This window comes from Cucumis melo, chromosome 2, assembly GCF_025177605.1.
Source record: "Cucumis melo cultivar AY chromosome 2, USDA_Cmelo_AY_1.0, whole genome shotgun sequence".
Lineage (NCBI taxonomy): Eukaryota > Viridiplantae > Streptophyta > Magnoliopsida > Cucurbitales > Cucurbitaceae > Cucumis > Cucumis melo.
The window spans coordinates 22,777,009-22,801,783 of NC_066858.1; the positions used below are offsets into that span (position 1 = coordinate 22,777,009).

The 24,775-nt window shown below is 36.3% G+C and overlaps 1 protein-coding gene across 2 annotated transcripts; it reads right to left on the reverse strand.

Annotated features, from left to right (window-relative positions):
• Window positions 1-1,297: 1,297 nt before the first annotated feature.
• Window positions 1,298-23,408, reverse strand: LOC103494213 (galacturonokinase). Of its 2 annotated transcripts, XM_017045950.2 has the most exons (15): window positions 23,250-23,408; window positions 23,034-23,104; window positions 22,581-22,694; window positions 22,297-22,368; window positions 20,595-20,638; window positions 19,674-19,827; window positions 8,202-8,267; window positions 7,139-7,218; window positions 6,194-6,293; window positions 4,724-4,899; window positions 3,851-3,891; window positions 3,677-3,705; window positions 2,579-2,648; window positions 2,352-2,441; window positions 1,298-1,713 (listed from the first exon to the last, which is right to left on the reverse strand). In XM_017045950.2, exons 2-15 carry the CDS (start codon window positions 23,064-23,066, stop codon window positions 1,469-1,471), a joined length of 1,314 nt encoding a protein of 437 aa, XP_016901439.1. In that variant the 5' UTR covers window positions 23,067-23,104; window positions 23,250-23,408; the 3' UTR covers window positions 1,298-1,468. The 2 variants fall into 2 exon arrangements, 1 of the variants encoding a protein (XP_016901439.1); XR_007818761.1 differs by lacking the exon at window positions 1,298-1,713 and adding an exon at window positions 3,027-3,390 and having other exon boundaries at window positions 2,362-2,441; window positions 23,034-23,386.
• Window positions 23,409-24,775: the final 1,367 nt, after the last annotated feature.

Here is a 24,775-nt window from a genome sequence, read left to right on the forward strand (position 1 = left end):
AGTTACACTGTGCCATCAAGCTCAATTAACACTTGTATCTACTTGGAGGTTTTAAGTTCAAATATTCCACGCCCAACATGGTACTAAAAACATTTGTAGTTCCATTTTTCTTTATTAAAAAGAATAAACACAAAATAAGAAATGAAAATACTGTAATTACAATTTGAAATTTAAAAGGTAAGCATTTTAATCAAAAATTTAAAAGAGAAAAAGTATAACGCATTTGAGGAGCTGTAACCATTCTTTAAGTGAGGATTCAATTTTAATCTTAATCAATTAGTTGGATTAAGTTTTGTAACTATTTGGTTTCTATTTGTTTTTTAAGATTCAACCTACAAACATATTTTTCAAAAAAATCAAGTCAAATTTTAAAAATTAAAACTAAATACTTTCTAAAAATAAAAATTTTCAAATATAGCATAATAAACCAAAATATTTACAAAATAACAGTAGAATTTCAAAAATAATATCAATAACAAACGCTAGTAGATAAACATTGATAAAAGTCTATCGAATCTATCAATAGAATAATATCAATAGAATCTGAAGTTTTACTATATTTTGTAAAATATTTTAAGCAATTCAACTATTTACAATAATCTCTTCTAAAAACTGTTTTATTTTTAAAATTTGTTTAAAATTCAACTTTTGTACCTAAAATTATGGAAGAAAATATATTTAAATTTTTTTAAAAAAATGGCTACCCTGCCATGGAGAATTTGGATATTATTATTTTTCTCAACACCGAAAGTGAGGAAAAAGGTGTAAATATGGATGAATACTAACCACGAATGTTTGGATAAGTATATTTTTGTACGCCAAAGCCCGTTCGAATCAAAATTAGAGGTGCCACAATTCATTGCTAAATCATTGTCTTGTCAAGTGCTAAAATGATGAGAATCAAATCCCTTCTCTTTAAGACCAACCTATGTTGGTTTTGGAGACCAAACCTCACTTTCATTTCATTGCCAAAATCCGAACAGATTCTCATTCTTCTGTCTCATCTTTACCATTATCCTTTTTTGCCTAATCTTACCTTTGTCGTTGATCAAATCTCCACCCTTGACTTCAGCCTAATTTTAACTTTCTCACCCTTTCTTTTAAGATGGTAAGATAAGATGTATCGATTTTACATCTCTTTTAACCTTCCTGTCAAGAGCAATCTTATCTTGGTATCTTCCAAATCTTTATTCCTAAATCCTATTACATCCATTTCACTCTTAAATTTCTATAATGAAGTGCATTTCCAAGCATGCACTTGTTTTAGTAAAAGAATATAACAAGTACAAGTACAATGTTAAGAAAATAGTATTTACAAGATGCTTCCTCCTTGAATGTGAAGCGTCCATGAATAAATGATATAGAGCAACAAATATATAGAACAAACAAGAAATGAAAAAAATGCAATGATGGTACGGGAAGAATGAAACCAATTATAATACTGGAAAAATGGTACATAGGATGTACCTTAAATGATATGAGCACAATCGCCCGGTTCACAAATCATCACGGCTGTCTTTGGGTTTATCTGTGCTGCTAACTCTGGCTGCACCTTCATATACTCTGTCCGCACAAATTCTGCAGCTTTGGCAGCATACTCGACTTCTACGAAAGCGAGACAACAACCTCTAAAGCCAGCACCGCTGAACCTAGCTCCACATACTCCAGGTGCTCTCAAGAGAATCTCATATAGTTGAACAAGTGGCTCCGCACCTGCAAGGAATTAGGAAATCATATATGGTGTTTACAATTTGTTGCTGATGACATAATTTTTCAGCTCAAAGTTAATCCGAGCAAACTGTGTATTCTAGCAACAAACCCATATAAATGTTTGTGACGTTTAAACAAAGGACTGTGACATCACCATACTTTAGTATTTCAAATCCAAAAGGAAAATCTGAAATTTAGGGTGCAAACAAAAATTGGATCCCAATTTAAGAACTTATTCAAATGAATTTGCTAGTATAATTTTAAACCATAAATGACGTTTTGAAATTTCCTTTCATTGAAATTGAATCACATAATCCAACAAACAAATTTCAAAAACATGCATATCAAACTGATGTCTGTAGAATCCATTTGATTCAATTTAGTGAATCTAAAAACATAAAACATAATCTAAACTATATACCAAATATGACCGTATCCAACCCAATACGTTGGATGCCTGGAACCATAAGTGGGATGCTCATGATGCAAGGGATAAGAGATGATAAATATTTGTTGACGAGAGATAGGGGGAGAGAGACATGATATAATAATCTGTACTATGTAGTTAGCACTAATTAGAACTTTCACGCATCGATAGCTTGCCCAAGAAAAGTAATTGATATAAGAAAGTCAAGGCATACCACATTCGTAGTTTACAATTGAACTTCGCCCAGAAGCCGCAATGAGTTTTCCAAAGTCTTCCAACCTTCCTGAAGCCCAGGCTTCGAGTCCTAAAGTTACCATTATATTATAATTCTGTTCAAGTCCTCAACATGACTACAGTCTACCACTGAGGGGAAAAAAGCTGGTACTTGAATAAAGGAAAAGAAGAATGGTTTTGCAAACAATAACGTCTATGAAAGAGTACCTTGTAAAACCCGCATGTTTTCTGAGAAATAATGCTCTGCTCTTTTTGCCAAGTTTGGTTCTAGCTGGGACTGTATAGGAAAATCCAAACGAGGTGAAATTCAAGAAAGAGTCACAAAAATAAAGTCTAAAATTGTTGACAGTTTTGCTAATATTGCTCGACTTCAATACAGACAAGGATGTTCGGTAGAGTTGGTAGAATTGTTGGAAATTGGAATACATCAAAAATTGATTAAATACCCGAAATAATAGAAATCAAATCAACTTATAAGATTCGTTGCTATTTTCTGTAAACCCGGGATAGAACCATGTGATAAAATGAAACTAAAAGAAATCGATGGTTGGTACTGAAAAAATATGGCAGAAGAAACAATGAAAACTAATCGAGGTTAAAATAAGTAATTGAAGCAGTAATGCTACCTTAGGCACTATTAAGTCATAGTTTTTACCTCACTGAAACCAGCAGACCTTTACATCCTTGATGCATTTCATCTCATAATGTAGAATATAGAGAGAAATGTTTGAATTCCTATTGATAGAGTGAGGGAGATAATAGATAACTGTATCGAACGTCACCTCTACCCATAACATATATTTTTACAATAGAGTGCGCCGAGTATGCTAATTTTATAGTCTCTTTTTTCCTTTAATAGGAAACAGTAACTTATAAGGACAGCCTGGCCGGGGAAAGAAGCCCATGCCTAAGGATCTACAAGAAAGTCTTCCAATCCATCTTTTATAATCTTTAAGCCAAGTTTCCTCAAAAAGCATAACGTTTGGAACATGAATCTTTTCTTTCCCTGATTGCATCACCTTCAACAAATAGATTTTAAAGATGATAATTTGCTAGTAGTTTTACATGATGGTACTATAGTATAGCTGCGTACATTAATTCTATTTTTCAGTTTTTTAGGGTTTGTAACTTTCGCAAATCCAGGGAGGCCAAATTGAGCAATAATGCATGAATAAATCAATTAAAAATTTATATGCATAATGGTAGGCATAACTTATCATACAAACATCACCAATGCAGAAATTTTGGTTGTAGAAGGAAGATGGTAAGACTGATTATTGCTTCATTAATGTTAAATGGCATTACCTTATGAGCTTTATAAGCTTCCTGTTCAACTGATAAGAAGATAAAATTCAGAAAGGAGATAAGAATCAAAGTCATCAAACGAGGATTAAAAAATAACCAATACACAAAAAAAAAAAAAAAAAAAAAAAAAAAGAGAGAGAGAGCAAACTTTACAAGGTTTGCAGAAATACTAACCATTACAAAGGAGTGGCTCCATATGAGAATTTCCAGATGCACTGTAGAATGAAAAGGACGCATAATAAATCCATTTTGTCCATTAAGAAGCAACAGATTTCATATAGTGCTCATTTAAAATGCAAAAAAAGAGAAAAAAGCCAGCATAAAAATAGCTTAGTGGTTAAATCATCCTTACTTCCTTGTCTTTGTGAGGTACGACCTATTTATACATATCTAGATGTTATCTACCATCCCAGGTAATGAATTCACAAGTGTTACCCCAAAACCGAGCCAGTACTTCCCTTGGTCTTATAGCTTCTGAGCTTCTCCTTGCTGTATAAGATTCCCTTTCAAATACATATTTATCTTGTTAATTTTCTAATGTTCTCGCCAGACTCTCCTTTAGATCAGTTTTTCAGCTGCGACCTTGTACTAGATTGTCTGATTCTCAAGCTACACTGCATTACATCACCAACCCCACCCCAAGCTCTTCTTTTCTACTCAGTCAAAGAGAGTTGCTTAAAATACTGCAGTTAGTCCATCTTATGTTCAATTTAATTTCCTCCGTCATTCTAAAGGTTTCTCTTTTTAAATAAATTAATATTTCGAGGTACTTAAAATATAAACTCGATAAGATATTTCTGTGATTATACTCCATCCCAACTTCAAGCATACAAGCTCAAAGACATAATTCCAAACTCTAATCAAACTTAAGACCTGAAACGATTTTAAAAGCACAGAAGGAAGATGTTCTGATATGATGAAATCAGTATTAATAAAACAGTAAGCAAGAAAAGCATTAGTCTCTTTCATTTTACATTTATATGAATAAAGTGACTTGTTTCCTTTTCAAGAAACATAAAACAGTAAGCAAGAAGGGTGTAATATTACTTCAGAAGAATTTTTGCAGCCTCTTGACACTCTGCAACGCGGTGATTATATCCAGGGTTATTTGTCAAAGCCTGCTTCAATCCTGAAAAAGCTAATAAAATTTGGTATTCCTTCTGCTTCTCAGATTTTAGACTGTTTCCCATATCGAGTGGGCGAATAAGCTTGAAATCCTTAGTCTTCACATGCCAAATAAGAATTGTAAAACAAATGACGGTCATAATTAAAGGATAAAACATGTGACAACCCAAAATTTTGAAAGAAATAGAGAGACATCCAAACACTCAAAGCCAGTACATTCTAAAAGGATCGAAGGCTGGTTTCTGAAAAATATGATCAAATTGCGATTATTGAAAAGAAACGAAAGTTACTGGAAAAACAAGCATTATGCCCGTGTAGTATAATTTTGCACGTATGAGTGTGAAGAATTATCCAAGCCAAAAAGAGTAAAGGTTAAATGATTGTCACCATTGCCAAGGCTGATTAGATGTAGGAAGGGAAGAAAGCTACCAAAAAGAAGAGAACAATATCCTAGGGGCAAAAATATAAGTTGTAAGCCTGTAACCCAAATATATTTGCTCCTTGTTTAGCGGTACGCTTTATAGAAGAAACCTTTATGTCAATACTTACATTAACTTTGATTGTGCACCCCATAACGTTGCTATTATCTTATATATATGATACAAGCCTTTTTACTTTAGATACATATGAAAAATAAACAAAAGGGAATAACATGAAAAGCAGTCTCCATAAGCTTATGAGCTCACTGAAACGGCCCTGGCTATTAAGTATAGATAGTCTATATTTTAAATACACATATTGTTGTACTTAATTTTCCCCCAATTAGGTTAAGTAGTGTTTATACCTAATTTTAGTAATATATCATTTTAAGAAATATTCAGGGTACTTTTATGAACACGATGGAAAAACTTGACCTACATGCTATAATTATTATTGTTCAACCAACCAGAAAAGGGGATATATGAAACGGAAAAGAAAAGCAATTGCAAAACTCAACTCTGGCTATTATAAAATTTAAATATGAAGAAACATTATAATAAAATCCAAATATTTTACAGGTTTACACACACACTCACAAAAGAGAAAAAATTGGAAGATGGAAGATGACGAAAAAGGAGTGAATAACGTATTGCCTAACTCAAAAGGGGTAATTTAAAAATTTACATACAGAAACTGTCTCCTAATCCTAGCCAATATTACAAACACAAAAGAATCTTATTACTTTTACAAAATACAGTGCGATTATTATAATAAAGTGTATGTCTTTCATTTATAGAATTAACTAGCATAAAATCAAACAGATGTACTAAAAAAATCAATAAACCAAGTATATCACGTAGTTAGAAGCTTGGAAGATATTCAAAATGATAAAATTGTAGATGAAATAAAATTCTTCTGTACAACATAATAAAATATTTGCTAAAACACAATAGTGCATAATTAATTCACTACCTTGCAGTTCATGTGCAATAGACAACCATAGCTTGAAAGTAATATTGCTGATTGGTCCAGTATGCCATTTCTCAGACCCAAGTATCCATTTTCAATTAGCCTACATTACAAAAGAAAAACGACATATAAAAACATGTGAATGTAATTACATCGAGCATGCGTTCACATTTAGCTGCATTTGGTAATCGTTTTGAATTTCTTAATGGCAATAATTATTTTAACCATTTCATATTGATTTGTAAATAAGGTTCTGCATTTAATAGTAAATTTGAGAAGCAACTCAAGGGTTGATTCGTTAATCTTTTAATAATGAATCTCTTTATTATTAAAAATTAAAATCTCCATTGAATAATAATCTCTTAATTTAGTAAAAAAAATAGTATCACCAATTACCTTTTCTGAAAAACTACATCACTGCAATAAATGGTTTGAGCAATTTTGATGAAGTGCAGCTGATTGTTTCTAATGCAATACCAAACTGACCCAAATAATATCACCTCATGCATTTATGAATCTCCAGAAAATGCCTCATATCAGATGTTCGGACATTAATTGTTCGTCTATCACCTTACCAAAAGTTTATAAGATTGCTTATTATCAATTGGCAGGCTGAATTGTGGTGCATAGGAAACTGTGCCTGTGCGACCCTCACCAAGGTGATTTCTAAACGAAGGATGCACTTGAAAAAAAATTAAATGAAGTTCAAAATTTTCTGTGTCAATGAATTAAAATTGAAGTTAACTGAATGGAATAGTGCACGATAGAACAGCTACATGAAGGGGATGTGGAAATAATATAACTGCCTAGCTCCATTCTTATAGAAGCAGGCCAAACTAATTTGCATTACCATGGTAATTTAAACATGTAAACTAGTAGCATTGTAATCTCAGACAGACCAGTTGACTATACAAAGCAGAAATATAATAAAAAAATCAAACTACCCACCTATCATATTCGATATTATCTGTTGGAGATATTGTTAAATTATTAGCATTTTCCAGCGCTAACAAATAAGCCAATCCAACCTGTCAACCATTAGCTAAAAATATTAGAAATTCGTTATTAAAACTGAAACCTCTCACTATGAGCTTCAAAATTAGCAATGTAACATTCCAAAAACAAACGGGGAAAAACATCCCGCTTTGTACTTTATCTTTACAATTCAGTTTAATGTATAGCTACATTACAGCCTGCATTATAGGGAAAAATATACTTACTGTCCTGAAGTTTACAGTTGGTGTTTATTTGGTCCATGAGGCAAGCAACATTTTGGTACTTTAGGTTTTAGGAAGGATTCTAAATGGTCAAAAGTTCACAAATGTGACAGTAGATTTTTATTATAACCTGCTGATTTGCCAAAATTAATAATTTAATATTGCTTTCTTATGAGATGGACACCCTCTTTCTTCCCCTCTCCCATTCTCTGGCAATCTCATCTACTGTCATAATGCCCCACTCCAACCAACTATCATTGTCATCACCCCTACTTTAACTCTGATCTAGTCGCTCAAGATCTATTCTCCTTCCTTCCAGAAAGTCTAGAACAACCGCTCCGTAGGGACGGCAAAGATAGTTGATTGGAGACAAATGACGTGATGATATCTCTTGTGAACTCTGCGCTTAGGAAAGGACAAAAGTGACTTTGCAAAAAGGGAAAAAAAGTTCCATGCAAAAGTAAACAAAGCTGTGAGTTTGGAACACATTCACTAGGGAGCAAAACATATATCCATACCACAGCCTTAATTGTATAGAATAAAAAATTCAAATATAGAGAGGAGCCCACAAAAATGACCAGAAAAAATAAGGGCTTGCTTTCGTTTTGGCTAAATCATGTGTCAATCTAACTTGCCAGGAAAGAATAATTGTCTCAAGTCTTGGTACTTAAATAAATTTTATGAAGTAATTTAATCCTATTTACAATTGGCTGATTTTACAGCTGTCAGAAAGCAAAAAAGGAGACACAAACGCAAAGCATGAGAAAAATATATTCATGTATATATATACTTACAGCTGCAGAAGAGCTGAGTCCTGAACTGTCAAGACCATCAGAACCACAAATATATCCTATTATCCCCTGCAACATTGCAATAAAAGATCTGAGACATATTTTAGCTACCTCACAACTTTAACGTGTATTTAAATCTACCTCAAAGTAAAATAAGTTCTATTTAACTTTATATTTTTTAATACACACTCTAACCCAATGTTCACAAATTCCCCGCTCATTAGTCAGGATTCTGATAGACCACCAATAATCCATCAGTAAAGCAGAAGAAAGAAGAATAATTAGTTGAGTAAGTAGTTACACAGTTAGTTAAGAAAAACAGTTAAAGTGTAACTAATAGTAGTGGGGACCATTGGGTAGAACAGAAAGTTATAAATAGCACAATAGAAGAGAGAATGAGTAGGCAGAATCTGAGTGAGTCATTCTGTTCAACCTTGAGAGATAGGTTACAGATTTGAGAGGGACTTTTACGAATTGAAGGCATTCTTCAATTCAGTTCCTATATTGTACTAGTTCTATTGAGATTCAATAAAGTTCATCATTCTTACTATCATATACCTGTGTTGGACTGGATTCCATCATATTGGTATCAGAGTAGAAAAATCTTGGGAAGGCAGAAGAAAATGGCAAAGAAGCATGAAGAGAGAATTGAGACACTAGAGCAAGAAATTACCGATATGAAAGCAAATCTGCAGAAACTACCAGCCATGGAAGAGAAATTATCATCGATAAGAAGAACATAGAGCGACTTAGTATTCAAAGTGATAAGCAGCAACAGCAGCAACGATCGTGAAAAATATGGATAAACAACAGCAGCAACATCAAATATTAATGAAGTATATCGAAGGTATCGTCAACGATAAGTCAACGACTACTTCCGATGTGGAAGGATCATCTAGCAATTCGAAATCAGGCGTGAAGATGGAAGAGAAAGATGCGACGAACAACGATTCTGCGACGAGTTCAAGAAAAAGGGAAAAGATGAACAAGAACATAATGCCGATCGAAGCAAATTTAAAAAAGTTGAAATGCCAATATTGAATGGGAGCGGTCCAGACTCTTGGCTATTCAGAGCAGATCAATACTTCCAAATACACAAACTCAGAGAATCGGAGAAGATGACGTATCAGTAATCAGTTTCGACGGACCAGTGCTCTATTGGTACCGATCACAAGAAGAAAGAGAGAAGTTCAAGAATTGTAGCGATTTAAAAAGGAGATTGTTGGAGAGATTCCATTCAATTAGAGAGGGCTCAATATACGGCAGATTCTTCGCAATCAAACAAACTTCAACTGTTGAAGAGTATCAAAATCTTTTCGATAAATTAGTGGCTCCATTAACATATCTGTCCGATAGGGTACGAGAAGAGACCTTCATGAATCGGTTAGTCCCACGGATCAGGGCGGAAGTGGAATACTCAAAGCCCAAAGGGTTAGTGCAGATGATGAGGTTGGTCCAGAAGGCAAAAGTAAGAGACATTATCAGGAGAGATGCGAATTGAAGTGGATATTCAGGTAACAAATATTCCTTATATCCAGCAAACTCAAATAAAACTAATTCTTTTTTAGTTTCAAAGGAGACGAAAGCGGGAACCACTTTCCCCATAAGATCGATCACTTTAAGAGAAACGCCAACTGGAGAAAAGAAGGAAGGGCCCTCAAAAAGACTTTCTGAAGCCAAATTCCAAGCGAAGAGAAAAAGGATTATGTTTTAAGTGTGATGAAAAGTACCATCCTGGCCATAAATGCAAAGAAAAAGAAGTGAGAGAGCTATGAATGTTCGTGGTAAAGCCAGATAATACATAAGAAGAAATTGTGGAAGAAGACGACACTGAACCAAAAGAGTTGAATACTATAGAACTAAGAGAAGAACTGGAAACTGTAGCCGAATTATGCATTAATTCTGTGGTTGGTTTGATCAATCCAGGTACAATGAAGGTGAGAGGGAAAATTCATGGAAAAGTTGTCGTACTCAATGATTGTGGAGCAACACACAATTTCATCTCAAAGAAATTGGTTGCATCACTCAAACTGCATACAAAAGAAACATCCAATTATGACGTGATTCTTGGTTCTGGCGCTGCTGTTAAAGGAAAAGGGGTCTGCGAAAAAGGTGGAAATTATGTTGAATGATTGGCTGGTCATGGAAAACTTCCTACCATTGGAACTTGGAGGGGTTGATGTCATTTTAGGGATGCAGTGGCTCTACTCTCTTGAGGTCAAAGAAATGGACCGGAAGAATTTAATCATAACCTTTATTCATGATAATAAGAAGATTATCATCAAAGGAGATCCAAGTTTGACCAAGACTCAAGTTAGTTCGAAGAGTTTGGTAAAAACATGGACAAATTCTGATCAGGGGCTATTTGATTGAATGCAGATCATTGGAAGCAATCATGCCGCAGACAGAAATTCAAGAAGAAGTACCCGAAACAGAGGAAGCTGTCAAAACAGTATTAAGCAAATATCAAGATGTTTTCGACTGGCCTGAAGAACTACCCCAAAAGAGGAGGATCGAACATCATATACACCTGAAAGCAGGAGCTGATCCTGTAAATGTGAGTTCCTACAGATATGGACTTCAACAGAAAGCTGAAATGGAGAAGTTAGTCGATGAGATGCTCTCTTCTGGGGTGATTCGTCCTAGAACAAGCCATACTCAAGCCCGGTACTACTAGTAAAGAAGAAGGACGGCAGCTGGAGATTCTGTATTGATTACAGAGCTCTCAACAATATAACCATTCGAGATAAGTTTCCTATCCATGTTATAGAAGAACTTTTTGATGAATTGAATGGTTTTCTCTTTTCTAAGATTGATCTAAAATTCGGATATCATCAAATAAGAATGTGCAAGGAGGATATAGACAAAGGCATTTACAACGCATGAAGGACATTACAAATTCTTAGTTATGCCATTCGGATTGACTAATGCACCAGCAACCTTTCAGTCATTAATGAACAACATTTTTCGTCCCTATCTAAGAAAGTTTGTTCTAGTTTTCTTTGATGACATCCTCATATATAGTAGGGGATTAGAAGAACACTCATATAGAATTAGTCTTAGAAGTGTTGAGAGAAAACAAACTATATGCTAATAAAAAAAAAGTGCAGTTTTGTGTACTCGAAAGTGAATACCTAGGCCACATATTATCCGGAAGAGGGGTAGAGGTAGATCCTGAAAAGATCCGAGCAATCAAACAATGGCCAATACCTATTATTGAAAGCAATTAACAACAACCCGAGGCTTACGTGGAAACTCGAGAACCGGAAGAAAAACCACGATACTTTAGTTTTTATTATTTCTCTTATGAACGAATACAATAGGTACAAAGGGTGAGAATAAATAGAGTACAATAGGAGTAAGAAAGGAAAAGATCTAGAAAATATTTAGGAAATAAAATCTTATATATTATTCTTTCCAAAAATACTCTAAGGGCAAAGCCCTGCTAATTCTAACACTCCCTCTCAAGTTGGGACGTAAATATCAATGAGTCCCAACTTGCTAACACAAAGGTCGAAGTGTGGTCTGAGAAGCCCCTTGGTGAGAACATCAGCAACCTGTTGGCTTGAAGGAATGTACGGAATGCATATGCTTCTACTGTCAAGTCTTTCTTTGATGAAATGCCAATCAATCTCAATATGTTTAGTTCTATCATGTTGAATTGGGTTGTTAGCAATACTAATAGCGGCTTTATTATCACAAAAAAGCTTCAATGGTGTCTCACATTCCTGATGAAGATCTGACAAGACTTTCTGGAACCAAATTTTCTCACATATTCTCAGACTCATAGCTCTTTATTCAGGTTCAGCACTGCTCCTAGCCACAACACTTTGCTTCTTACTCCTCTAAGTTACAAGATTGCCTCAAACAAAGGTACAATAACCGAAGGTAGACTTTTTGTCAATAACAGATCCTGTCCAATCCGAGTCAGTATATGCTTCAATGGTCTTTCTATTTGTTTTTTTAAACATCAACCCTTTACCAGGTGTATTTTTCAAGTATCTCAGGATTCTGTTAACAGTTTCCATATGTTTCTCATAGGAAGCCTGCATAAACTGGCTGACAACACTTACAGCAAAGGAAATATCAGGACGAGTATGGGTAAGTAAATTAATTTACCTACAAGGCGCTGATATTGTTCTTTATCAACGGGAACTTGATCATCAGAATTTCCTAGTTTACAGTTGAATTCAATAGGAGTATCAGCAGGACGACATCCCAACATAACTGTCTCGGTTAGCAAATCAAGGGTGTATTTTCTCCGAGACACGGGGATACCTTCTTTAGATCTAGCCACCTCCATTCCAAGGAAATATTTCAGATTTCCCAAATCCTTGATTTCAAATTCATCACCCATTCTCTGCTTTAGTTGACTGATTTCTGTTTGATCATCTCCAGTCAAAACAATGTCATCCACATAAACTATTAGAATAACAATCTTCCCTGTCTTAGAAACCTTTGTAAATAAAGTATGGTCAAAGTGCCCTTGACTGTACCCTTGGGACTTGACGAAGGTAGTGAATCTGTCAAACCATGCTCTCGGAGACTGTTTCAGACCATATAGAGATTTTTGGAGTTTACACACCTGCTGACCAAATTGGGCTTCAAATCCTGGCGAGGGCTCATGTAGACTTCCTCCACAAGGTTTCCATTCAAAAAGGCATTCTTAACATCCAGCTAGTATAGAGGTCAATATTTGTTTACAGCAACAGATAGCAGGACTCTAACAGTATTCAACTTAGCAACTGGAGAAACGGTTTCTACATAGTCAATATCATAGGTCTGAGTAAATCCCTTTGCAACTAACCTTGCCTTGTGTCTATCAAGCGTACCATCTGCTTTGTATTTGAGAGAGAACACCCATTTGCATCCTACAGTTTTATGTCCCTTGGGTAGAGCACAGATCTCCCAAGTTCTATTCTTGTCAAGGGCCTTCATCTCTTCCATAACAGCATTCTTCCATTCAGGACACTCTAAAGCAGTGTAGATATTTTTCGGTATTATGGTAGAGTCAAGGCTCGTTGTAAATGCTCTAAATTGTGGAGAGAGATTATCAAAGGAAAAATAGTTGTAAATGGAATGTTTAGCACAGGATCTAATACCTTTTCTCAAAGCAATGGGAATATCAAGAGAGGGATCATACTCGTCAAATTTCCTTGTATGATCCTGTTCAGCTTCATCGTTACTGGTTTCTATTCTAACCTCAGTCTCATCACCACGGTTTTTTCTTCCAGATTTTCAAGAACAGCAACATCATACCTGTCATTCTCACTCATCATATTATTAGTACAAGGTTCTGTAGGGTTTTCCATACCTTGGTCTCGAGGAGGTTCGAAGTCTTGGACTGGAGTCGACGGTTGATTATTAGGGGACCCAACTTCATTTCTGAGATTCCTCCTGTAATATGCTTTCCAAGGAACTTGGTTTGTGGGTAAGATTATGGGATGAGGATCAACATCAGATACGGTACTAGGAGTAGGTTCAATAAATTCAAAGGTGTTGTTAGACTCTTCATTCACACTCTTCCTCTGAAGATGACTAACAAGAAAGTAGGGTCAGTTCTCACAAAAAGTAACATCCATAGTGACAAAGTATTTCCTAGACGGCGGGTGAAAACATTTATAACCGTGCTGGTGAAGGGGATACCCAACAAACACACAAGCCTGAGCCCGAGGGGTAAATTTGGTCTGATTAGGGCCAAAATCATAGACATAAGCAGTACACCAAAACACATGAAGAGGAACCTCAGAAACAAGGCGAGTAGAGGGGTAAGACTCCTTAAGACAATCTAAGGGAGTCTGAAGGTGGAGGATACGAGAAGGCATTCTATTGATTAAGTGAGCAGCTATAAGAATAGCATCTCCCCACAAGTATGATGGAAGGGAAGTGGAAAGCATAAGGGAACGAGCTACTTCCACAAGGTAACGGTTTTTTTCGTTCGGCCACTCCATTTTGTTGAGGAGTGCAGGCACACGAGGTTTGGTGAACAACCCCCTTGGAGGCTAGAAATTCACTAAGGTTATGGTTTTGGAATTCCCGACCATTATCACTCCGAAGAATTGCAATTTTTGTCTGAAATTGTGTTTCAATAGTATGATAGAAGTTTTGGAAAATGGATGAAACCTCGAATTTATCTATTATAAGGTAGACCTAGGTAAGACGGGTATGGTCATTGATGAAAGTTACAAACTACCGCTTTTCCAATGAGGTGGTAACCTTGGAAGGACCCCAAACGTCACTATGGATGAGAGTAAACGATTATGTAAATTTATATGGTTGTGAGGGAAAAGAGACCCGATGTTGTTTAGCCCAAATACACACATCACAAGATAGAGAAGAGACATCAAGTTTAGAAAAAATGTGGGGAAATAAATATTGCATATATGTAAAGTTTGGGTGGCCTAGTCGGAAATGCCACAACATACAATCTTGTTCAGAAGTGCTAAAGTAGGATGACAGTAAACTAACCCTAGACAAACTACTACAGGAGGTATCATCATCAAGGATGTAAAGTCCCCTGATATGCCGGGCAGTGCCAATCGTCCTCCCCGAGCTCATGTCCAGAAAATAAACCGATTCAGTTAAAAAGATAACTTTACAATGCAACTCAAGAGTGATCTTGCTTATAGATAACAAATTGTAAGACAGTTTAGGGACATGCAAAACATTCTGGAGAGCAAAACCGTCAAAGGAAACTATTTGTCCTTTGCTAGCGATTGGAGCTAGAGAGCGTTCGGCTATTCGGATTTTTTCATTACCAGCATACGCCATAAGAGATAAAGTGTTCCGAAGAACCTGTCAAGTGATTTGTAGCCCCTGAGTCTAAGATTCAGGGGTTCTTCCCATCAACATTAATAAGCCCAAGGGATTGAGGCATACCTGACTGAGCAATGGCACCCAGAGTCGAAGTCTTGGTCTGGCTCGCTGTAGGACCAGTTGATTGAGAAGTGCTGGCAGGGGTAGTTTCACTAATGTAGGCACGTCCTGAGTTTTGTTTCTCGTTGAAGGACTGTTTCTTACCTCCTGGGGGACGACCGTGGAGTGTCCAACACTGATCCTTGGTGTGCTATTGTTTCTTGCAGTGCCCACACAAAGGGACTGACTTCTCATTATTCTTGTCACTATCATGATTTGAGGACCAAGCGCTAAAGGCAGCAGAGTCAATGGTAGGGATAGTCAGTACACCCATGGCATTAGTGCGATCCTCTTCCAAGCGGACTTCAAAACAAACTTCCATTAGGGAGGGAAGAGGTCTTTGTCCGAGTATATAACCACAAACAGTATCAAATTTGGGATTAAGTCCTGCAAGGAAGTCATAAACATGGTCAGCCTCTTCAAGTTTTGCATATTGTGTACCGTCATTTGGTGTGTCCCAAACTGTCTCTCTGCACAAATCCATCTCTTGCCAAAGGAGAGAAAGCTTGTTAAAATAGGTAGTCACGTCCAGGGTCCCTTGTTTGCAATTATAGACCTGTTTTCGCAATGTATACAACCGAGAGGCATTCTGTCGTTTCGAGTAAAAGGGTCTGAGTCGTATCCCACAAATCTTTTGTTATGGCTGCATATAGTAAAGGCTTGCCGATCTGTGGTTCCATACTATTAATCAGCATGGACCGAATAAGTGAGTCCTCCCCTTTCCAGAGTCGTTCCAAGGCATCTCCTGGTGGAGGACGTATAGTCTCTTCAGTTAAGAAGTCGAACTAGTGACGACCTTCGAGGAACATCTTTATTGATTGAGACCAAGAGAAATAATTTTGCCCATTTAATTTTTCATCTGAAAAATTTCCTGTAGACGAACCCAAAGAACCAGTTATATAATTTGACGGTAAATTAGGGAACGAAGTTACCGGGTTCTTGGAATACATCGGCAACTCGATTGGTTTGGAATGCGTCGAAGACTCGCCCGCTTCAATGTCCGATTTGTTCTAGGGTTGATCAATCCCGTTACCAAAAAACAATGGTTGTTGTAAAGAGTCAACATACAGCGAATGCTTACTGTACAGATTTGACAGATTTACGGTTGAGGGTTGCTGTCCGGAGTTCATAGGCAGCGCGCGAGGATGCGGATGGCTGGAAGGGTTTGACGGTTAGACATCTGACGACATGTAGAAGGGAATGGGCTGGGCGGTGAGACGAAATGACGACGATGCATAGGCCCACGCGTCGGACAGGAGCGACACGTAAGGCATCTTCTGGCCAGATGGCGGCGCGTACGACTGCGAAACCACTCCCGTTGGGTAGATCGGCGGTTTCTGTAGGTTTTGGAGCAGTTTCTCCATGGCGGCGACGGCAGTGATAGGTTCAGTTTCTCCTGGGTTATTTTCTAGGGTTTCGTTATTGCTTTGCTCTGATACCATATTGAAAGCAATTAACAACAACCCGAGGCTTACGTGGAAACCCGAGAACCGGGAGAAAAACCACGATACTTTAGTTTTTATTATTTCTCTTATGAACGAATACAATAGGTACAAAGGGTGAGAATAAATAGAGTACAATAGGAGTAAGAAAGGAAAAGATCTAGGAAATATTTAGGTAATAAAATCTTATATATTATTCTTTCCAAAAATACTCTAAGGGCAAAGCGCTACTAATTCTAACACCTATAAATGTACGTGAAGTCAGAGGGTTTCTAGGCTTAACCGGATATTATAGGCGTTTTGTAAAACGCTATGGATCTATGGCCGCCCCCTTAACACAACTCCCGAAATTAGGAGCATTCAAGTGGAATGAAGAAGATGAAGAAGCTTTCCAAAGATTGCAGAATACTATGATAACATTGCCTGTTCTTGCATTGCCGGATTTTAGCATACCATTCGAAGTAGAAACTGACGCTTCTAGATATGGTATTGGAGCAGTATTAATGCGGAACAAGAGGCCCATAGCCTTCTTCAGCCATACATTGGCAATGAGAGATCATGCCAAACCAGTCTATGAGAGGGAGCTAATGGCTATGGTATTAGCAGTGCAGTGGTGGAGACCCTATCTTTTAGGTAGGAAATTCTTAGTCAAGACTGATCAACGCTCACTGAAATTCTTGCTTGAGCAAAGAATAGTACAGCCACAGTACCAAAAGTGGATAGCAAAGTTCGTTTGAAGTGGTGTACAAGCTCGGATTAGAAAACAAAGCAGCAGATGCTCTATCCTGAATGCCACCTACTGTACACCTTTGTAACTTAACAGCTCCCATGTTGATTGACTTAAAGGTCATAAATGAAGAAGTGGACAGTGATGAGCAATCGAAAGAAATTATCAGCAAGCTGCAAAGTGGTGAAGAAGTGAAGAACTACTCTATGCAGCATAGTATGCTTCGATATAAAGGAAGAGTTGTAATTGCCAAGACTTCCTCATTAATACCAACGATAATGCATACCTATCATGACCTCTGTTTTCGGAGGACATTCTAGATTCCTAAGGACTTATAAGAGGATGACAGGAGAAATATTTTGGGAAGGATGAAACAAGACATCCAAAAATACTGTGAGAAACACACGGTTTGCCAAAGAAATAAGCCCTTAGCCTTAACACCAGCTGGATTATTAATGCCACCGCAAATTCCACATAGAGTGTGGGAAGATATTTCAATGGGTTTCATTGAAGGCTTGCCCAAATCAGCCAGCTATGAAGTAATCCTAGTGGTGGTGGATCAGTTCAGCAATTACGCCCATTTCTTGACTCTTAAACATCCATTTGATGCTAAAACAGTGGCTGATCTCTTCACGAAAGAAATAGTAAGGTTGCATGGATTTCCTCAATCAATTGTCTCAGATAGAGACAAGATATTCTTGAGTCATTTTTGGAAGAAGTTATTTCGCCTAGTTGGAACCAAGCTGAACAGAAGTATAGCATGCCATCCACAAACAGATGGCCAAACGGAAGTGGTAAACAGATCAATAGAAGTCTATCTATGCTGTTTTTGTGGTGAGAGACCTAAAGAATGGGCGAAGTGGATCCATTGGGCTGAGTATTGGTACAACACTATGTACCAAAGACCGTTGGGAGTCTCTCCTTTTCAAGCAGTTTATGGAAGATCACCACCAGCACTCATCTACTATGGAGATAAAGAAACTCCCAACTCAACATTAGATGAACAGCTGAAGGAGAGGGATATAACTCTAGCAGCATTGAAAGATCATCTAAGAGTAGCTTAGGAAAAGATGAAAAGCTATGCTGATGTCAAATGAAGACATAGAATTTGAAAAAGGGGAGATGGTTTACTTGAAGATTCAGCCATACAGGCAAGTGTCAATGAGAAAGAGGCGAAATGAAAAACTATCCGCTAAATATTTTGGCCCATACCGTGTTCTTAAAAGAATCGGATCTGTAGCATACAAGCTGGAGTTGCCACCCTTGATCACAATCCACCCTGTTTTCCACATCTCTCGGCTCAAAAGAGCATTCGGAGAATGTCAAGAAAGGCAAGATGTAGTACCCTATTTGACTGAAAATCACGAATGGCTAGCTGTGCCGATGAAGCCTATGGCTATACTAAAAATAACAAAGGTGAATGGGAGGTCCTAATGAGCTGGAAAGGATTACAGCAACATGAAGCAACATGGGATAAATACGATGATTTTTCAGCAATCTTTCCTGATTTCCACCTTGAGGACAAGGTGAATTTGGAACGGGATGCAATGATAGACCACCTTGAGGACAAGCAGAAGAAAGAAGAATAATTAGTTGAGTAAGTAGTTACACAGTTAGTTAAGAAAAACAGTTAAAGTGTAACTAATAGTAGTGGGGACCCTTGGGTAGAAAAGAAAGTTATAAATAGCACATTATAAGAGAGAATGAGTAGGCAGAATCTGAGTGAGTCATTCTGTTCAACCTGAGAGATAGGTTACAGATTTGAGGGAGGCAGTTTTACGAATTGAAGGCATTCTTCAATTCAGTTCCAATATTATACTAGTTCTATTGAGATTCAATAAAGTTCATCATTCTTACTATCATATACCTGTGTTGGACTGGGTTCCATCAGATTCCACCAAACAAGACAATTATATTAATGCTCCAATGTAACTAACCTATATTGCTATATCCCTAACAAATTATTGAGAGATGGAGGATTTCAAAGCACAAAAAAGGACTTCATTGTAGTTTAGCTGGACAGCCCTTTGCAGAATGGTACATCCTACTTAACTTGGTGGAAACTGAATGAAGAATAAACAGAGCATTGTTTAAGATATTAGTCTAAATTAATTACCTAAAGGTAAAGTGATACAATACCTTCTGATAATTGTAAACCCTAGACATTCTAAATTCCAGTTGACACTTGCAGCCAGAATATTAGGCAATGACTCCAAGCCTCCAAGTTATAAAGCTGAACTACTTCGGTAGTTAATTGGTTTAAAACAAACTAACCATTCAATAAAGGCAATACTATACATCGTGAAATCTAATATACTATTTGGTGGTGACTTTTTTACTGGGTTCTTCAAAAATGAGTTATGAACTCCAAAACAAAGTAAACTCTCTGACCTGAGAAAGACAATGTTCTTTTTCTTGTAGTGCATATACTGCTCCTCTAGCATACCGTCCCCAGTTATTGTCCTCTTGCAATTTAGCAAGGCCATTTGCGTTAGTCCCTTCCTTCTTGTTACTACAGAGGTTTGGATAGAGCTTTTCATCAACTCTGCAGTTTGCACGATATAATTCAATGATTTTCTTTTTTTTATAAAAAGTCGATGATTGTTTATTGCAGCAGCGTGCAAGAAAAGTAAACTAAGCATTTGCAGACCTCTGTGAAAAGTAGACCAATATCAACAAAAAATCCAAAAACAGACGATTAAGTCCCACTACATTTTAAATCTTCGAAGTAAGCATTATATTGCTTTCTCATAAAGTTTCGGGAAAAATACAAAATAAGAAACAATTCTAGTTTCAAAAAGGAAAGGAAGTGAAATCTTATACATATAATTCTAGTCCCCTTTGTAGTTTGTACTCAAAGCGATATAGTCATATAATAAAGGCAAGCAATAAGATCCAAAGAGAAGAAATCGTTAATCTTAGCAGAAAAAGTTAAAAAGAGATGAACAAACTAAAGTAGAAACTTTCTTTGAGAATGACTGGATGCAGGGAGAGGGAACAAACAAGTTGGAGACAGCCTCATTAAGTTAGCGATTAAGTTATTTCTCGTCAACATGAATTGGCCTTTTTAGGCTGTTTCGCAGACAATTCACAATCACAGCAGCAGTACGAGATAGCATTTGATATTGCATGGTAAAGGATTATTTCATCTCAGCCTACAGGCAATGTGGTGTTATTTACATGAATTCAGGAAAGAAAAGCCTGCAGTTTTCACCTGCCAATAATAAAAGTATTGCCAGGGTGGTAATTCATGCATACTTTTACAAGAGTTTTAAGAAATGGAACACAAAGATTTGAGACAGTGTACTAAACCTGAAATTCACATCTCCTTTGAACTGAGCTGAACGGAGTACAACCTACAAGAGCTCCAAATATTAGATTACATCTAAATCATATGGAAACTTGGGTTTCAAGATAAAGCAAGCTGTTCGTGCATATTCGATCATTCATGAAGAAATATAAGGTAGAGATTAATATCTCCATGTGCAAAAATGTTTAAGAGCTGAAGTTGAAAACCAAAGAAATTAAAATATGAGCAATACACATAACCACGGTTCATCAATTTAAAACAAAAGTAAAGGCATTGCAGGTCCTTTAACCTGTTTATAAATAGACGAATGTGTATGAATAAAAATACATATATACGTTCATATATGTGTTCATTGCCTTCAAAGAGCTCGCAATTGTAATATCATTTCATACCGGTCATAAGGCGATAAATCATTGATTCAAACCTTTAGGCCTTTTGAAACACATGGGAAATTCATATAAAGTTATAGTATCTTTTATAATTTAGTGGACCTACTGACGTTTCAAGTTTCTTTGTAAGTTCTATTTGCTTTCTTTTACTTCCATTAACTTTCTTCATACTCTTGTTTTCCTTCGAAAATGGCCCTATCGTGTGCACACACTAGAGTAGTACACTTTTACACTTGGGTACAAAGTAAAGGAGCTGAGTTCTAAAATCTAAGGAAATATCTTCTAGTACTTACCGTGTTTAGTGATCAGGCAGATGGCATGATCAGATTAACTAAAAATAGGTTTTAAATTGGCTTGAGGCGGAATGTAGCTAATGCAAGATTTGAATAGCTGAAACACTAATGCAAAAGCTATTCAAAAGCAAAAGGCATGCCTGGCCATCTTAACGTTGCTACTATAAGCATCAATAACCTGGTTATCATGTGCTCTCACCCACTATCAACACAAACAATGAGTCCTCAACTTAGTTAGGGCCGTTTGAGGCAAGAACTGTCTAAGACTATAATAACCACCCCTTGCTACAGCAAACATTATTTTATACTTTCCAATTTGGTGAACACTATTCCAAAACCCTCCATTTACTAAAGGATTCACTATTTGCTACAAATTTACTATTTTTACATTCATCAACTTTTTTTTTTTTTTTTTGCTGCAGTGTTTGCTATTTCCTTCTCAAACTAAATTACTTTAAACCTCAAACACATACTACTATAACCCAAACTAAAATAACCTATACTCAAACACAAACCACTATAACTCAACTATAACAACCTAGGACTACAATAACTAAATGCTTGCCCCATTGCCCTCTAAAAGTGTCCTAAAAATTGAGTGAATCTAGGAACTACAACCATAAGCAGATATAAACCATTACAGTTTTGATGGGTGTGGCCGAGTGAAGTATGGTCGAAATAGTCGTCAACACGTCAGCTGCCGGGGATGGGGTATTATTCAGAACCAAGGTAATACCTTTGTCCCATGTTGGTTAGAATGGGATGACCAAGCTCTTCCACCCCTAGCTGGCTTTGGGGCGTGGTTCTCTAAGGTGGTCAAGTACCTAACAATTTCTTCCTAAACTTAATATTTAGTAAAATATAACAAGGATTTCAACTCACATGTGAGTAGCTGATTTTGAGGCATTGTATATCCTATAGTAATGCTACATTTTTTTAAGAAGTGCTAGTCTCTCAATTGAGACTCAGGACTGTGTAATTCAAATAGGTACAGCAGAAGTTTATGATTGTGCGATCATTACCTGAACATCGCCAGAAGGAACAAATCCTAAAAGCACTCCCTTGTTTATGGCCATCGCTGAAACATTTCCACCCTAGCAACCAATAGGAGAGTTCAAAAAAACTTCAATGTTATCTTGGAAATAATATCCTGATTCTAAATCCAGCACCATTACTTACTAATATAAAGCTAAAAAATGAAAATCAGGCAAAATGTCGTTAGTCTTACTGCATAATAGTACAGCACCAATATGAATTTCAACGAGACGAGGGTGCAAACTTTTTAATATCATCGAGTTGGACTAACCTGATGATCAATGTGAGCTCCCAGTGGACAAATGCGATAGGGAGAGACAACTACGCGAACGTCCTCCTTGCTTCTCTTGGACATGTCCGAAACAATCGTCTTGATTCCATTTAACTAAAACAACCAAACAGTTCAATTCCAAATGAAACAGGAGAGATCCAATATAAAATCACAAGAGAGAAAGATTTATGTCAGGATTCAGGAACAATCTCCCATTCGATCCCTATACTAGCATTGAGCTAAAACATTGACGCACGGATCCAATACGAAATGTACTAAGTGAATCAAAAATCAGAAAACACGTTCAGTATATCGACTCAAGTTTTCCAGCTACATATATTTAACAGAGCGCGTAATCCAGAAACCAGTGGGAATCCAAGCAAGAACAGACAAAAACCAGAAACAACATGGAACCACATTGCAAATTGAAGGCAAACTAAAAGAATTTTGTACCTCTTCCTCCGATGGCCAAGACGGCTTCCCCATGCTCTGTAATGCAAACGATTGTCGACGCGATTCGAATTCTGTTGGCCAGCCAATACAGAAATTTGTAAGAACTCTAGGAGAAGAATGATGAATAAAGAGTAGAGGTGAAGAAATCTATAGAAATAATAATAGAGTTGGCGACAGAATCGGATGAAGAGTAAACGTCTTGTTTCGTGAATTTACTATCGAATTCTCCATAGCCAAAAACATGAGCGAAGTTTTGGTTGTACTATTCATCCGAACGGTTTGATTCGGTTCGTAAAATTTCGCTCGTCCTTATCCCATCGCCGGTTGTTCTTTGAAACATTGTTTTTGTTTATGGTAAAAATAATGTAACGTAGAGAGAGTATTGAATGTCGTAATAATACGAGACTTTGTATTGGATTTAGTTTTAACGTTTGGATGCTCAATTTAAGTACTTTAGATGAAAACATCTTAGAGTAAAAACACTTTATTACTCTTTTTCTCAATGGTATTTTTAGCATGTGATTGGATGGTGGCGGAGTCGCTAGAGATGATTACCATAAGTTTGGCGCCAACCATGGTTTAAAGGATATAACTACTTTTTTCAAGAGTTATTTTATTAGTTTATTGTTGAATTCTTATTTGTGAAGACAACGTTATATTAGTATTTTCTTTATTAGAAATTGTTCACATGTATCTTATTTCTTGTGGAAATTATTATCATCGGGTAACCAATTTAAATAAATATTTGAATGATAAAAGTAATCGATATTATTTAAAAAAAAAAAAAAGCATAGTTCAATGCTTACAATCTCAAAGTCAATCGTTTTATTCATCCACATCATATATCGTAAAAAATAATATTGAACGAAGAATTTTAAGATTTATTGAATTATGCAATGAAATATATTGTGAAGTACGGTAGTTATAAAGTTGTGGGTCCAAAATAAAGAAGTTAAAACAATAAAACGAATGTGCTTTTAGTTCAAGTCGATATTTTAGCATGACATGACAAAAATTACAATGAGCTTCCTTTTTCAAAACATTAAAAAAGAAAAACATAACTAATTTTCTTCCTATCTTCAAAACTCCTCTTCTTTTACAATTGGAAAATAATATCTTAAGAAATTATAATCAATCCTAAAAAAAGAAATTCAAATCACGAAAGGGTTCATAAACTTAATCTAATTAGTGAAAATAAATTTAACGTAATATAATCCAATGATGAAAAATAAAAAATAAAATAAAGATGGATGTTGAATAGTAAGATGATGTTAGACAAAAACGACGAGAAGGGAAAGTAAGGAGGAGAAATAAGTGAAGTAACGGAGACGTAAGAGTGAAAATGTTGATTTTTACGATAATTTCACTAAAAAATGACACAAAGCCCAAAGATATTTTCAAAATTAAGTCACATTTTCTTTGGACGTCTTGAAATGTCAATCATAAGCCAAATCAACGGTGGCACGTACCATCAAAGCTTTTTGAACCCGTTCAATATAGGGAAATTGCCAAAAATAGGTTAAAAAAAGAGATTTAAATGAATTTTGGGACAAGTTTTCAAAAGAAAGACTTTTAGGACAATTTGGGTGTGAATAGACAAAAATGCCCTTCCTTTCCTTTCCCTCTTCCACGTTGCTTTCCCTTCTCTGATTCGTTCTCTTTCGCGTATAGTTCCGTTTCCCTTCTCTTTTCTTTCGTGTAGAACACTTGAACCTACTCCGGCCATCGTCAGTTGTTCATCG